General features: G+C 31.7%; 1 protein-coding gene across 1 annotated transcript in view; it reads right to left on the minus strand.

Moving 5' to 3' along the window:
• LOC144840780 (protein CLEC16A-like) overlaps positions 1-16499 on the minus strand; it is a 43210-nt gene extending 26711 nt beyond the window's left edge. Inside the window, exons 1-17 of the mRNA XM_078696805.1 lie at positions 16361-16499; positions 15070-15198; positions 14579-14712; positions 14135-14202; positions 13801-13881; positions 13395-13500; positions 12444-12567; positions 12116-12302; positions 11810-11875; positions 11286-11402; positions 10612-10825; positions 9834-9945; positions 7467-7617; positions 6733-6915; positions 6165-6260; positions 5415-5543; positions 3423-3543 (exon numbers count right to left, since the gene is read on the minus strand). Of these exons, the coding sequence (XP_078552931.1) occupies positions 3423-3543; positions 5415-5543; positions 6165-6260; positions 6733-6915; positions 7467-7617; positions 9834-9945; positions 10612-10825; positions 11286-11402; positions 11810-11875; positions 12116-12302; positions 12444-12567; positions 13395-13500; positions 13801-13881; positions 14135-14202; positions 14579-14712; positions 15070-15198; positions 16361-16437 (2095 nt within the window). The 5' untranslated portion in view covers positions 16438-16499. The remainder of the gene's footprint in view (positions 1-3422; positions 3544-5414; positions 5544-6164; positions 6261-6732; positions 6916-7466; positions 7618-9833; positions 9946-10611; positions 10826-11285; positions 11403-11809; positions 11876-12115; positions 12303-12443; positions 12568-13394; positions 13501-13800; positions 13882-14134; positions 14203-14578; positions 14713-15069; positions 15199-16360) is intronic.
• Between the last annotated feature and the right edge of the window lie 609 nt (positions 16500-17108).

A 17108-nucleotide genomic window follows, 5' to 3' on the forward strand; every position in this document is an offset into this window, starting at 1 on the left:
AACATTTATAAGTCATGTACTGTAGTGCACGGTTACCATTCCAAAACTTAAAGTTTAAAAATTGTTTGACGCAACATGGACTAGCAAAGACACTTAGAAAGATTCCATCAAAAAGTACAGTATTAGAGGTTAAGAATTTATCAAATCGAAATCATGAATATATTCACAAGTAAAGATAAAAAAGTCACCGGTTTACAAGGTATTATCAATATAGCTTTAGTGATTTATTCTCAGAATTTCATTTGATACTTTCGTTTTTTTTATTAAAGGAATCAATTATTGATGGTAAAACAAATGCATTACAAGAAATGTAAACCACAATGTTGATTAAAGACTTATACAGTCAATGATTTTTGTATGATTAAGAACTAATCAATATTTATATTATCTTATGAATAATTCATAAGGTATTGATTTGGTAATTCCAAGCAGAGTTTTAATTTAGTATTTTAATTATAATCTTAAAACGCATTAAATTTTAATTGCATCCGGTTCTGATCAATATCATTATCATCTGGAAATATACAGTACAGTAACTGATCAAACACATGGCAATATTATTCAAAATCTGTAAAGCTCTGTCTACACTATGAAACTAGCTTGACAAACAAAGAGTGATGTGTCCAAATATGGTAGTGATAGGATGTCATCGTTTCCATATATCACATGTTTTTGTGACAATCATATAAAGTTTGATAAATGTAGACATGGCAATATTATTCAAAATCTGTAAAGCTTTGTCTACACTATCAAACTAGCCTAACAAAAAAAGAGTGATGTGCCCAAATATGGTAGTGGTATGATATCATTGTGTCCATACATATCACATTTATTTGTCACATAAAGTTTGATAATTTAGACAGAGCTTAAGAAGAAACCCTGTTTTGTCACTACCATTACTAGTAAGGAAGGATTTTAAACAGCGAATAAGGTTTAACAATGACCATACTCTGCTGAGAATATTTTGTTACTAATACAATACACTAGGAAATATGTGGTAATGTGTTGAATTATATTAGTAATAATACACATTTTCAGCTAGAACAATAACCTATTCATCTTCCTACTTCTACTACTGTACTATTCCAACAGATCAGTCTCTATTGAATTTTTAAATTATTATATATTTGTTATGTACTGTATTTGAATTACATAATCATTTTTTAATATCAATTTGTTATTCTTTTATATAATGCCATATTTATATAGCGCCATTTTCATGAAAGAACATGTTCAAAGGCGCTTTACATAATAATACAATCAGGGAATATAAAACATAGTAGATCAATTTCTCATACAATATCATAATAGTGTATTGTAACATAGGACAGAGACCAAGCCAATTTTGAAATATAGTTTAAAATCTGCCTAGAATCATTCCAGTCACTTTGATACGCATGTGTATGGATGGATGCGGACAAACATACAACGCCTCCCAGTTTTCTTCCAATATAGAAATCAAGTCCGGCAAATTAAGCGGAGTACCAAATTATATAAAGATATAAATACTACTAAATACAAAGAAGTCAATTAATATTGTACTCTGTCTATCAAATTGACAACATACAGCCTTTGATTGCCCTTGGTCTATGTTTTTAATGGTTAGCCTAACCTACTGTACCACTAGTGTCTATGTTATGTATAATTTTCCTACACCATTTTTAATACAGGTTGAAGTAAATTTAAACTGGAAAATCTTGCTGGCAAAACCAGAGAACACACTTATTAAGATTACAAGCTTTTATTTAGCTACAATCTGGATGCAAGTTTATAACAGTGAAAACTTAACAGCTCTTTAATATGAAAAAGCTAGCTGGTCTCGTTAATAAATAAAATTATCTAATTATTTGATCATCAATTAGTTTGATTACCGGTATTTGTTTACATATATATATTTAACAGATCTTATCATTAATATTAATAATTGAATGAAGAATAGTACAGTGACTATTTGATGATTAATAGCTGTGGTGGTAATATACTGATAATAGTTTCAATGAAGGGCCTTGATGGAAATTTCGGATATTAAATTTCAAAATAAACCAAACCAAAAATAGATTGATTGTGGGAAATACTGTCAATCAGGCCTTCTGGAAAACTTACATAACTTCCTTCACAAAACCTATTCACTTGTATTGCAAAATATCGGTACATTGTATTCTCAGTGCCATTGTGAAACAGTATGAAGATACGGTTGACTACACTTAATTTTCAATTCAGAGTTTAAAATAAATAATTATTAAAAAGTTGGATTTTCCACTATTATATTTTTGACACAAACAACACACCACTTTGAATAGGTGGCCCACCCTCTTCCCTCAATGAAGGAAACTGAAAAGAAAGTAAAAAGACACCAAGAAGACCAAAGAAACTGGATAAACCAAATAAAAAAAGATTTAAAAGAAAAAAAATGTAGATTTTAGCACAATAACAAACCATCCTGCCCAAAACAGAAAAATATGGAAACAAATCTTGGAAAGCGTAAGGTCGGAAAACGTTTCAAGAGAGGAGAGGATGGAACATAATTTGAAGTATAACGGCCCCTCAAATATTTTTTTACTTGGATAAATGTCCCGTCATATTTTTTTACAGTTGTACACACAATAGCAGATAATACATCTCTATTTATAGTAGAATTTACTGACAGCAGATGATGATTCAAATAATCACTTCTTGATATTAGTTGTGTTATTTTTCATATTGAGAGGACATTTATTTGAATATGTTATCATTGTAACACCCAAAAATAAACTTGCCCTAGATTAAACACCGGACTCAAATAACTGTTCTACTAAAAACCATCCTGAACAACAATTACACATTTTATAAATTCTAGTCTATTGTTAATTTGTGGTAAGATTTTCTTACAATAGCACCAGTCAGTCTATCGTTACTTAATTTCATCACAAGTACAAGCTTTATAAGTAGTTTCATTGTGGTACATACAATTGATCTAAATTCTCAGTACAATTAATACAGAGAAATATTTTCTTTCTTTTCCTTATTTGTGTACTTCGTGGGATCAGAAAAGCAATAAAAGAAAGTTCTAAGAATAAAACATAATCGTTTTATTTTGACCTAAAAATAATGTTTTGGATCGAATGAATGAATAAAAGGATGTTATTAAGTCCTAGAATAAAAAAGATATTTATCCTGTTCACTCCGAAAATGACAATGGTTTTTATGTGTTTATGCCGCAAATTGCAACAGGTGAACAAGCAACCATTGTCTACAGGGTCAAAAGAACACCAAGCAGATAATTACTCCAGTAAATGTAATCAACCACAACAGTAAATACAACAATGCCCTCATTATTTACTGCAGTAATAAAAAATATAAAGACATTCTAGGCACATCCGTTTAAAATTAACTATAAGAAACAAATAGAAAAAAAGGTATTGCTACAGTCACAATAAACTTACTCAGATCCAGCTTATCTCCTATCAATATTAATTCCTGTTTTTTAGTCAAAGGTAACTGTGTCTCTTGTAGTTTTCTTAGTTTTAGAGAATGGTTCCTGAGTAGAAAAAACACACGTATAGCCTGCAAAAAAAGTGTGTGCATTTGAGATATTGATAAAGTGTGCAGAGTACTGTATATTCTGCATTCTGCATAAGCTAAGGATTATTTAAAATTTGATATGCAGTAGTTTGGGTCACCCTCTACTACTTATTATACACAGGAGGCTAAGCCATTCTAAAAGGGAGCCCCGGATTCTGGCTGGGGAGTAGACATGAGGAAACTTTCCCTCTTACCAAATTTCCAACTTTTGAACCAGGTTTTGTCTGTCCTTGATAGTGACAGCCTTAATGACTTTACTCAGCATGTGACCCCATTAAGTGCTAAATGGATTATTAAGCATAAACTATCTAGGTATTTCCTGTGAACTTTTTTACTGAACATTAAAAAAAAGGCAGCAACCAAAACACTCAACAAAATAGAACTGAAGAAAATATAAAGTAACAAAATCATATCATATAATAACATATTATAATATATATATATAGGACGAAACGACTTCTCACGATCGGTATAGGCTTGGCCGGCCTTGCTAGGCTAAGGTCGATTGTAATTAAGTACTATTTTAATCCATCATATCGTAGCCTACGAAAATCTAACGGAGATACATGGCAGTCCATACGTGGAACTCCTAGGCTAAATATCGGATTAACTGTAACAAATGTGTTAAATAAGGTTTTATTTACATACTCGAGCGAGTGATTTCCATGACATAATACCACTACTAGGCCCGGCCTAAAATATCATATTTTTTTTATATGAATGCTTCGCGCCTCATCTTGGCTTTCTTCGGCGTTATTTTCAAAATACATGGAAAGCCCACATCACACGTGTTTTGTTGCGACCCCTCGCTTGTTGTTTATGATGACGAAATTGTTTTGTTTTCGTACGAACATAATACCTACGCTACAATAAAGTAGTAATGTATATTACTGTAAACAAAATTAATTGTTCGATTTTATATTTTAATACATCTTAAATAAAGGCAAAGGTATTCAAAACTACATACAGTATTGTTTTTAAAGACATTTTATTATTAATATTACATGATAATTCAAAAACAAATCACTGCACTGTAAAATATTCATACGCCAAGACCTCGCGTGTCTCTCTGGCTCGATTTTCTCCACAGCCTGGAAATCGTGATTTTTCAACAAATTCTAACTTCGTGTAGAATTAATCAATTTTAACGATTTGAAATTGCAGATATATCACTTTTTCTTTTTATTCATAGTTAAACACATGGTATTATTATTATTTTATAGAAAAACACATTTTCAAACATTCAGTCACTTCATTTGACCATGATTGAGGAATTTGATCTGACACATTTCCACAGTGATTTATTGACACTTGTAAGGTCGCGCGGCCTATGCTTTTGATATGTAATGTGATTAGATCGATTAGACTCTGGCAAAACCTGGTTATAGAACCCGTCAAAAGCATCCTTTGATGGGTAGAATGGTAAGAGGGAAAGTTTCGGCATGAATAATATACAGCGCACACTACAGGTTAGTTTTCGAACATGCACAATTAACACATACAACGCCTTGTATGGCACAAAATTTTAACAAAAAGCTGAATGTGCAATAGAACCATTGAATAGAACCATCAATTAATTTTTTAATTATTTTTACTGTTTAGTAGAATTAATACTAAATGACATGTGAAATGAAATTAAACAATCAAATGGCAATGCTAAACTCAGGTGTGTTATAAAATAAAGAAATAACTGCACCCTACTACACCCAAGAGGAAATGTCATTTGGGTTATATTGTTTTTAAACTATGCCTTGCAACATCAATTTTCTTCTCTATCAATTATGTGTATTTTTATTTTGCATTCTGATGTATAGATTTCAAATAAAAACTGAGAATGAATATTCTTCACTCACCCTTCTTGATCTTTCTAGCTCTCCAGAGGGCAGTCTTTTGATAAAATCAATACCTGTCATTGGTGTTGCAGTTGGTGGAAGCAACAATGATGAATCCATCATTAAGTATTCCACATTCAATGGACGAGACTGAAATCAATATAAACATGACATGTACAAAGGTGCTTGTAGGCTTATTAAATTAGCATATTGGCTAGCAAAAGTCAGAAAGCAAAATGACATGGGCTGGCAAATTGGCTTGCAGGAGTAAATTCTACATGGTATTCATTCATTCAATTCATTCAATCTTTTATTTCGTAATCTCTGGTCCATAGAAAGTAAAATTACATATAAATGAATTAAAAATAAACAAGAATAATTACTACTACTCATCTCAGGATGGCATTCCACCTGGGGAGCATCTTTGACTTATATAAGACATATATGTTATGTAGACCTATCAGAAATTACATCAATATTGGGCACTTCAAAAAATGTGAGGGAAGAGTACTGTAGTATCAGAGCTGTTGACCTGGAGATCAGCTCAGAGCAGAAGATCAATTGAAGGACCAAAGACACTACACAGCTCCAGAAAAGTGTATAGACATACATAGAAAGGAATGAAAGATTCATCATTGGAGTACATCAGATGATGATGGAGTGATCGAGTGAGATTCCATATTTGGTATAAGAGACACAAACCAAGCATACAAATGAACACTCACACCAGTTTTGTTATACTACATATTATGTTTACAAGTGTATACTTACTTTCATGCTCTGGTATTCATCCTCAAACATATCCAAAAACAATTCATCTCCTTTGTAAAAATTTCTCAACATGAGATTACTTTCTTCCTTTGCACCCTGCAGATAAAACAAAACGTTATTTAGTTGTGTAGATGATCCCATAGGTAGCTTTTGACTTGCCAACTGTGAAACAAGGTTATCTTAATTCATTGTGCACATGCAGGGAACTTGGGACGAACTCCCTCACTGTACTTCTAGACACAGTTTTAATGGTTTCTAGGTCCAGACAACATGACATAACAATACCTAGGTCTCAAAAACTCCCAATTAAAAGTACCATATTTATTTGAATAAACACCCCACTTTGAATAACCGCCCCCAACTACCACACCCACATTTGTTACTGTATATTATCACGTTTTTTTTCTATATCTAGGGGGTATACATGTTACCATATTACACCAAAAAAAACGCCTCCCCGAATAGACGCCTCCCCCGTATAAACGGCTCCCTCGAATAAACGCTTCCTAAAGACCCTCCTGAACAAAAAAACGCCCAAAATACAGTAATTTCAACATGGTATACTAACCTCTATACAGGCTAGATGCATATCTTGTAGATAGCATTGAACATCAGAGCACACTAGTTGTTCTAGTAGTAATGTTGACATCTCTAAGGTCACAGGTCGGATCTTAGTATTGCTGTACTGACAAGCTTGACTCATCACTGTTATTAACTTTTCAATTAGCATCATGTTATAATACTGTTTATTCTATAAAGAAAGAATCCAATAGCACAATGCTTTCCTTCCGAGGGTTCACGTATGTATGTATGAAAATGTGTAATAAATCGGGAGACCAAACCTGGTTACAAGTTGTACAAATGTATGCAGATGTGAAAAGGGTATTATACTCAGATTACATTAATAACCCAATCTTGAAAAGCATTTAGCCTCAATAAGTGGGTGGGATTATACTCAAGCACAGGATTACACTCGGGTTGTATGGTATACAATCAACTCTCCCAAAACCGGACACCTTTGGGCTGGCCTAAAATGTCTGGTTCTCCGGAAAGTCTGGTATTTGGAATGTGTTTCTAATGGTAAAAATGAATTTGGGACCTTTTGGATCTTAAGAAAAGTGTGGGAGAGTGTCTGGTTTTGGGAGAGTTTCCGGTTTTGGGAAAGACCGGTTTTGGGATAGATGACTGTACACAAACACATGAACTGTATACAAGTTGGACTTTTTCTAAACCTAATTATCAACATGTTTATTATAAAATTATTCACTTATAAATATTTAAATTGAACAAAGCTATACATACTTCAGATTGATTTGTCAAGCAGACACTCTCTAATAGTGATCGTTTAATGCCTTGATTTGAACCAATAGCGTACAGTAGACAAAGTGAGAACAACGCCGAGTAGTCACTATCTGCACACTTTAATGCTGTAAATATTGAGGCTAGGTACGGTCTAAGGAAACAAATAAGCAAAATAGACATAAAGCGCTGTACACACTATCAAATTAAGTGTGATATGCCCAAATCTGATAGTGATATGCCCAAATATGGTAGTGATATGACATCATCATGTCCATATATGGGCACATCACATTATTTTGTCACATAAAGTTTGATAGCGTAGATAGAGCTTTATAGTATACACATAATTGCCAATGAATTGAAATAAAACATCTAAACAAATGTCATTTGGATTCAAATAATAAATTTAAAAAATAATAATAAATTTATTTATTGTTTGTTGATCAAATTAGAGAAAATAATTAAACACAGCGCCCTAAAAACACAGCAGTGACGTCAGACCGTTTGCGTTGTGAAGAATACGTAATAACTGAATGATTGCAGTACACCACACAAGTAATTAAATTAAAAGATAAGTGTTAGATCATAAGTTATATAGTATAGTTGAAAGAGAGCTCCATGTACAATAAAGTTTTGTTTGTAAAACATTCTGTAAACCAGCAAACTTAATCATGCATTAAATTCAAAAGTTTTTAAGATGAGATACCGTAATCAAATGTTTGACAAAATTAAAGAAATTATTTTTAAAAAACAACGAGGAATGGTTTTCAACAAAGCTGTGGACCTCATATGCGACACCAGAAGATTACAAAAACATGCTAAAACAAATCATTTTAAATCATTTAAATATAATCTGTGTGTGTTTATGTGAAAATTATATTAAATAATAATTTAATTTTTCGAATAAATCAAAATCATATATTTTTGGGCAAAAGAAACTTGATGAATATTTAATAAGAAATTTGAATGAAAATTAAAATTTTAAGATTTTGAACCAAAATCTGATGGATTATAAAAAACATAAGACATGTTGATAGTCTGTGGATAGTAACCTAGATAAACCAACTCACTAAAATACTTAAAAATCCTAAGGGAACACAACCTACACAGGACCCAATAAAGTGTCTTAGTAAGAAGTTGGCCGTAGAATTACCCCTTGTTCGTTTACAGGGAAGTGTCACCTTAAAATGGTGTCGCCTTCAAGTTTCTTTCAAGAGGGTTTGTTCTTCTGAAGTTGGTTTATCAAGATTTTATCACCACTAGACAACATGTTTGGTATAAATCTAACCAGACTGGCAAATAAACAATGATGAAGGAGTAAAGCAGCGATTTATACAATATCTAATTTCAATTCCACCTACCTCCGAATTTTTCTTTTGGATGGAGGATGGAAAGTAATAAAGTTATCATTCAATTTTCAAGCAATATGTTTACATGTTATTTCACTGACTGTATGATTTAATTATTCATTGAAGACTGGATTAGTGTTCTGTAATGTTCATGCTCATTCTATTAGTAACACTGTTGCATTCTACAAAACAGGTTAGTAACCAGTGGCTGTATTCACCAGGTATAACACTCTAGAACCCTGGTATTCTAGTCCACACACAGCCACTGTCACACACTGGCGACCAAACCGGTACTCCTTTAGGAGTGGTGTGGTGTTAGGAGGGTGGTTGGACATCCAGCAAAAACCCCCGCCAGCCCAGAGAGGAAATAGGCACCACTGGGAGATATGGCGTATGCCTGAGAGTCGTATCATGATGAGTACTGTATCTCGTCTGCTACGCCTCTACGACCACCTAGGTCATGGGACAAAAAAAAACTCTCTTAACAAACTGAAGACCACTTAATGGAAATCCTCAAACACTTAATATTCAAGGGAAATATCTCACTTAATTGTGATTGGTGAATACACCCACTATTCCGCAGGTGCCCATTTGTAATCTGTTAATCACAATGTAGCAAAATGGATTTCATATTTGAAGGCAATGACACGCAAATATATATCAGAATTTGTTTGAAAAGGTGAGGCAGTCTGTTTCACACCTTCATTACAAAATTAGAAAATAATAACAATAACCCTTCTATCACATTTGATTCAGTATATATTTGGTTTACTAAGGTGCATAATACATTGTAACATATATAGATCTGTTAACACTATCAAACTAGTTTGACAAAAAAAGTGTGATGTGCTCAAATATGGTAGTGATATTACATCATCATGTACATTATATGGGCACATCACATTTTTTTGTCACATAAAGTTGATAGTGTAGACAGAGCTTAAGTGAGCTACAAAAAACTAATAACATTATTAATAGCAACAGTATAGTAAGTGATGTAAAATATGAACCCACTGACCTGTTAGCTAGTGTCATTTCAGTCTTACTTGTTACAGCTGCCAATGACTTCTCCTCATCTGTACAATTATTAACAACTAACGATACAGGCTGATTTGAATCTGTAGTATCACCTGCAAAATATAAGCACATCTATTGTATAACCGACACCCTAGGCTGCTTAAAAAAGAAGTCATTACGATTGAAACTTAGCATTTGATAAAGCATAAAAGGGCATAATGCTATTATTAATAGCATTATGCCTGTCTATACTAGGAAACACTTTATTTTTCAAACTTGTCAAAACAAGTTTTCTAAGTATGCTAGTGTGGACACAGCTGATAAACTTTGTCAAACTGCAGAAAACTAGTTTGCAAAAGATAGGTTGTGACCTTCTTCAGACCCTTGTTTGCTGTTGTTTGTAAACTCAGCGCATCAAAGTCTACAGATTCCTGCAGATGGACACAATGACAGTTTTGGTAACTAGCAAATATATTGTATTGTTTTTTGTATGTATTTTTATCGTGTTTTTAAACATTGGAGTACAAATTACATTGAATTACAATTACTATGTATTTGACAATAAATTTGAACTTGTATATGTACCATAAACATCCCTAAAAAGTAGCAAACCCTGAGCTTACAACAACAAACCAATTTCAAATTGTAGTAGTGTAAACTGGGCTTTAACATACAACTTTCCATTAATAGTAATTGCTAATTATAATTGCTTATTATTTTTAATTATGCAAGAATGCAAACTAAAAAAAATCATTGATTTATTGAAGGCTTAAATTTACTTTTTTCGTCCGTATCTTTAGAGTCAGAGTGACTGCTACTACCCATTGGTTCTGGAATGGAATATTCTATTTTTTCAGTGGGTGAATCAACATCTCTGTAATTTGGTCTTCGTCGTGATTGGATTGGAGTACCTGCACTTTCTCTCACTTTCTCCATTGATTGCTCAAGAGATATTTCTGGAGCAACAAATGCCCTCAATGTTCCATTTAAAATCTAAAATGATAAAATATAATTGTAGTGTGGATTTCTAGGGTCAGATTTATCAAACATGCTTAACAATTATATTGCTTAAGTTAGTTTTAATTTATATTTCTTAAGTCAGTTTATAACCTAGACAAATATTTTAAGTAGTTTTTTAAAAAATCAATTCTATAATATAAAAAAACTGGTTTGATAAATAAAGCCTACGTTTTTCACTTAAACAATTCTATCTTGACTTAAGCAAAAAGATCATAAATAGCAGCTCTAGGTATTTCAAATTCTTGTTTGATACCACCAGCTGTACTGCAAAGTTTTTATGTGAACTTCAAATCGTCTAGGCTAACCAGCTCAGCATCAGCCACATGTTCCCAATCCATAAAACACCAAATAATTTACACATACTACAAACACCTATGGGGCAACCAATCAACTCACTCACAAGAGTCAATATGTCTATAATTCATAAACTTACTTCACATTCAATACCACTAATATCAGTAGGTTGTTGGGCCACTGTATCTTCATTACCATTGAATATAATATCAGCAAGTGTTGACACAATTGGTTCATGTTTAAGGATTAGGAACACCTAAGTAAAAGAATGGTTTGAAATCAACAACTGGCTTGAAACACTGTAACAGAGTATATAGATATAACTTTGTAAAGTTTTATGGTATCGGATACAATTCAATAATTAATACTGCGCTAATGTAAAGCTCTGTCTACACTATCAAACTAGTTTGACAAAAAAGTGTGATGTGCCTAAATATGGTAGTGATATGGCATCATCGTGTCCATATATAGGCACATCACATTTATTGTATCACATCAAGTTTGATAGTGTAGACAGAGCTTAATGTGTGTCTACAAAAATGATTGAATAAAAGTTTAAAACAAAGTTTTGAGCTTAACAGCGGCGCATACTGGCCCAGCATCAAAAGAAGGTACCACAGTCACAAATTGTTTACTATAGTAGTTTTAAAACATTAGGCTTACTTGTGATAAAAGGAACAGTGAGACAACAGAGCTGATGTGAGTGTGACTATCCTGCTGTTTACTATCCTGTAATTTAAGAAAGAGTTGAGTAAAACACTTAATTTATAAGAACTATAAGTAGACAAAATATAACTATTCATGTATATTTTGTATGAAATGCTACTTAAACTGCTTGTAATGTCTTTTAATTTTAGTTTGTCAAGTCTAAAATAATTAGTTGATAATGTATTTAATGAGTCATCAACTATCAGAGTATGTTCTATAGTTAGTGAGTTGAACTGAAACTTATATACTGTAAATACTTACCGAACTACCAACACCATTGTTTCTAGTCAGAGAGTCAACATAAAGTGGAATGAATAATCTATTAAGCAGGTGGTCAGTCAGAACATCATTAAGTCTTACAATTCCAAGTGATAAGATATCATTTACATAATGCAGGTGGTCCAAGTGTTCCGCTACCAATGTTGATAAGCGGTCTTTGCTTTGATGACTAAAAAGAAAAATGCCCAACTATGGTAGTGATATGCCCAAATATGGTAGTGATATGATATCATCATGTCCATATATGGGTACATCACATTTTTTTGTTACATAAAGTGTGTAGTGTAGACAGAGCTTTATATCAACTTACTCAACATCATTCCTGACACAGTTGTCCAGATTAAGAACATGGTTACCAATAAACCAGACCAGATTTGAGAAGTAAGGAACAGCAGTCTTGTTGCGTATGTATGTTTGCATTGCTTCATCATCAACTGAAAAAAAAAATAACATAGATATATGTAAATAAAACTAAAATTGTTGAATATATATTCACTTTTTCAATTCATGAAATATATATAAAGTCGACTTTCCCAATACCGGACTCTCTGAAAACTCTCCCAAAACCAGACTTTTCTTGAGATCCAAAAGATCCCAAATTCCTTTTTTCCAATAAAACACATTCCGAATACCAGACTTTCCAGAAAACCATTCATTTTAGGCCAGCCTAATATATTTCATCTTTATACCAGATTACTTTTCAGTTTTCTTAAAGGCCCAAGTACACTTATAAAACAATAAACATATATACACTATACAAAAAACAAAGATAAAAACACCAGCCACCAAACTTATATATTGCCAGTATTTTATGACATGAAATTGTCACATATTTATCAATGCTTTTTTGGTCGATATTATTAGTCTAGGTTCTAGACAATGAGCTTAAGCTTAATTTTCATAAAATGAAAACATTTTGAACAGAATTTGTTAAGTGTGTTCATGAATTTTATTCATGAGAATGGAGCAGTGTAAATGGTTCATCTGCTTCTTCTTCATTTTTTTGGTTATCTTAGGATATTTAATGAATCACATTTGGGTGTAAAGCACTTAGAAACATTGTATAAAGCCTTGTCTACACTATCAAACTATAGGTTACAAAAAATTATGCCCTTATATGGACATGATGATGTCATATCACTACCATATTTGGGCACATCACACTTTTTTTCTCAAACTAGTTTGATAGTGTAGACAGAGCTTTAGGCACTATATAAGACTACTATATTATTATTAGTAAAAAGTGATATTAAGGTGGTACCTTTGTAAACATTGAGAGTGAGTGTCCTGACAGCAATGCGTACCATACTTTCAGAATGGTTGAAGAATTTGATGGCTTCTGTATACAATGCAAAATCATTTGTATGCTGGGAGAGATAAGAAAAAGTTAATGAATCATTTAATATTAATTAAGAAAACATTTTTTAAACAATCATCAGATGTCTAAATAAGTCTTGCCTGAACCAATGTGTTGTATGGTTGAAACAATTGCTAACTCACATAATATTGCAAGAATAATAATATTCATTTAGTTTGAGTAACTTAAATTGATTGTTAATAAGACTCCATTGGAAATAAGCTTTTCAGATTTATGGGTCATCTTTATATGTTTTCTCAATGTTTATTATTTATAAATAGCAAATGAAACAAGGGTGTTGGCTACTTACCTCATTGTAGAAGAAGTGAATGGTGTGGGAATTCAACTTCAATGAAAGTGTCTTCAGAAATGATATGTAATAAGCAAGAACCTTAGAACAAGAAAACTACATGTTAAGATACAAAAAAAAACACCATTGAATCATTCATCATTTTCTTCTTCCATCTAATGATGCATTTTAATAGTATTTTTCCCATTTGTGATATACAGTATTGTGATTCATTTGGTCTTCTGTTTGTGGTGTTTTATATTGCATTTAATATTATGACAAGGACAATTTGTATGTGTTTGTTCAAATCAACTGAAAGCAAATTAGGATGGCAGTATAACAAAAATCAACTTACCTCTTCATCTGAGAAATCAAACTTGTGAACAATGATTGAATTAACATGATTGTTAGATAATAGATAATCTGAGAAGAAAAAATCAAAAAATTGTATTTTTATCTAAATTGTTAAGTTATGGTGAGACAACAATAGTACTATTTCTGAATTACATAATAATAATACAATAGTAATCTCATTATTGTCAACAAAAACAAAAAAATAATAAAAACAAAAAAATAATTGACAAATGGTGATATGGTACAGCTATTAAGCTAATCAAAGCTTATCACAAAAAACTAAATGTATGTACTTAACAAGATACATTCTTGAATAAAAAATTACAATTAGAGAAATATAGTAAGCAGGATTAACAAAAATAAACTTGCACACTCCATTAAAAAATATGTTCACTAAAAGACCACATTTAGGAGCAATAGTTAAACATAGTAATATACAACTTACATAGTGAAGTTTCATTTCTTATATTCTCAAACAGAATATTAAGTGTTTGCAGTAGTTGTACACATATATATCGACTTGTTTTCTGCCTTAAGATCTTGAGGAAAAATACCAACATGTTCTTTTCCAAAAAGAAACTGAAAATAAATATGGTATTTTAAAAGGTCACATAAACATATGTTATAAAAGTATGTTTAAATACAACACACTAGGTGGGAAATAATGTGCAGCTATAGCATGACAAGTTGTTTTTATAAAATTGTATATTTATAGTGTTTAATCATTAAATTCTACAGCTTTGAGATATACACTATAGAACCCATTCTATTAAGGGGAAACGAACAAGGGGAAATATACATTTTAAAGCTACTGTATAGCCGACCCCTATTCAGGGGAGACTTTTTTGGACCTCTGAATATGTCCCCTTAGTAAGTGTTCTACGCTGTACTTAATATTTTAAGGGCCCACTTTGTTCGTTAGAAGCTTTAACATACTCAAATACAGAACTATCATTCTGATCTCCCCAGATAAGAATTTCAGAGATTGCTCTTAGTGTCTCTACTAGTAAACTTCGATTGGAATCTGTCACTACTGCATTCTTCATCAAAACATGGTGTAGGTATCTGTAAATATAAAGAAATATCTAGAACTGAAAAAATAACTAGCAATATTAAAGATGTATTGTCCCTTGAAACACAAAAAAATGAAGGTCAGAATATTCTAAATTTAAATTGGCCATATCAAAGTAATATTAAAGTTATTCACTTTAAGTCGAAAATTCGAGCCAAAAACAACAATTTTACGTAATTAACAGGTAAATTAACTTGATTACATTTCTTCTGGAAAATCATCGTGAGCGAAAGTAAACAAAGATTTCAAACCATGATTATACATTATGCATGATGCTAATTAGGATTGTTTACAACTCATCACGGTTGAGAAGGTGTTTTCACACAGATCGCGAGGAAGTTTTATGATTATGCATACAGAGTAGCCAAATAAGCGCGTTGCATTATGAGATATGTTTTGATTGAAAACTTTTACTGGAAGTCAAAGTTATTTTTTGAACCAAAAAATGTCTGTATTTCAGTTAAATGATTTTTTTTTCAACTAATTTTTGGTGAAAGTTAATAACTATTATGATACTTCAAAATGACCCACTTTTTTTCGAAATCTTTGATTTTTTATTTTTTTGGAATTTGACAAAGGGACAATACATCTTTAAGTATTGTAAAGGTTATTTAAAAATATTTGTACAATTTGTCTCACATGACTGATTCAATGTATTATCAAAGAAAAAAAACATTAAATTAATTACACATAAACAATCAATTATAATATTTGCAATTCATACATAGGTTTTAAAACATTGTATACTATATAGTTTTAAAGCCTACTTCAATTATGAAAATAGAAATATGAAAAATAGGCATATACACTATTATATGCAAGCCTGCTTAATAAAATCATGAATTGCATAGGCCTAGCATAACTTTCATAATGATTTTTATTTTTAATTTTTGCTTCCTGTTTGTTGACCATTATTAAATAAAAAATACACATGAACCTATTTTAGAATATAATACATGTATGTGATATATAAAAACAATTAATGATAAACCAAGGCCCAATGTTGCAAGCCAACTGGGGAAGGAAAAGGAGCCGAGCAGCTCAGTCCATTAGAGATGCCTTTTTGGTGGGAGGGACCAACCTAGCTAGGCTAGGCCTACCAGCAGACGACGCTACAAAACATACCAATTTATTCTTCCGAAATTATAAACATACCTAAGATTTTCAAGTGAATGAACATTTTTAGGTTTAGAGGAACTAGATCCAAACCAATTTTTCTGTTTACCGAACATATTTACGTTGATTTTGAGATATTTTAATCAACTTCGTCTGATCGGTTCGACGACATCTTTGATTTTACAAAGCGAAAAAAAATAAATACGTATACTCTGCGGACGTAACGTAACACACAAAAACAAATCGATTATTGGAGGTCATTTTTCTCTTCTTCGTATACAAATAACCGATATAAAATAGAGGGCGACATTGTTAATTTTGAGATTATCACAACAATTTTGTTTTCCATTATGTTTTGCATTGTAATAGAAAAAAAAACAGAACATAAACAAATCATTATTGTGATTAAATAATAGACCGATTCACAAAAACGAATACGTCTGGACCTAGGGGCCTTATTATGATCTACAAACAAATAAAATCATTTTTTTGCCGAATATCATCATCAGTATCATTTTTTTGGCATTATCATCATAGGGCCTAGATCATCAGTATGATTTTTCAATTAAGTTTTTCAATTAACTTAGTATATAACTCTTAAATACTGAAATGAGCACTTTTGACTACGCAAAATATAAATCAGTACAATATACTTTTATTGACAAATATATAATAAGCGCAGATCAGTGATTGGCTTTCCTTTCATTAAATATACGCACATGTCAAAGTTCAATAAATTTCCCTAACACGCTTGATTGATTTCCACATTTTCATTTGTTTTGTTGGC

The sequence above is a fragment of the Antedon bifida genome, chromosome 4 (assembly GCF_963402885.1).
Source record: "Antedon bifida chromosome 4, ecAntBifi1.1, whole genome shotgun sequence".
Taxonomy (NCBI): Eukaryota; Metazoa; Echinodermata; class Crinoidea; order Comatulida; family Antedonidae; genus Antedon; species Antedon bifida.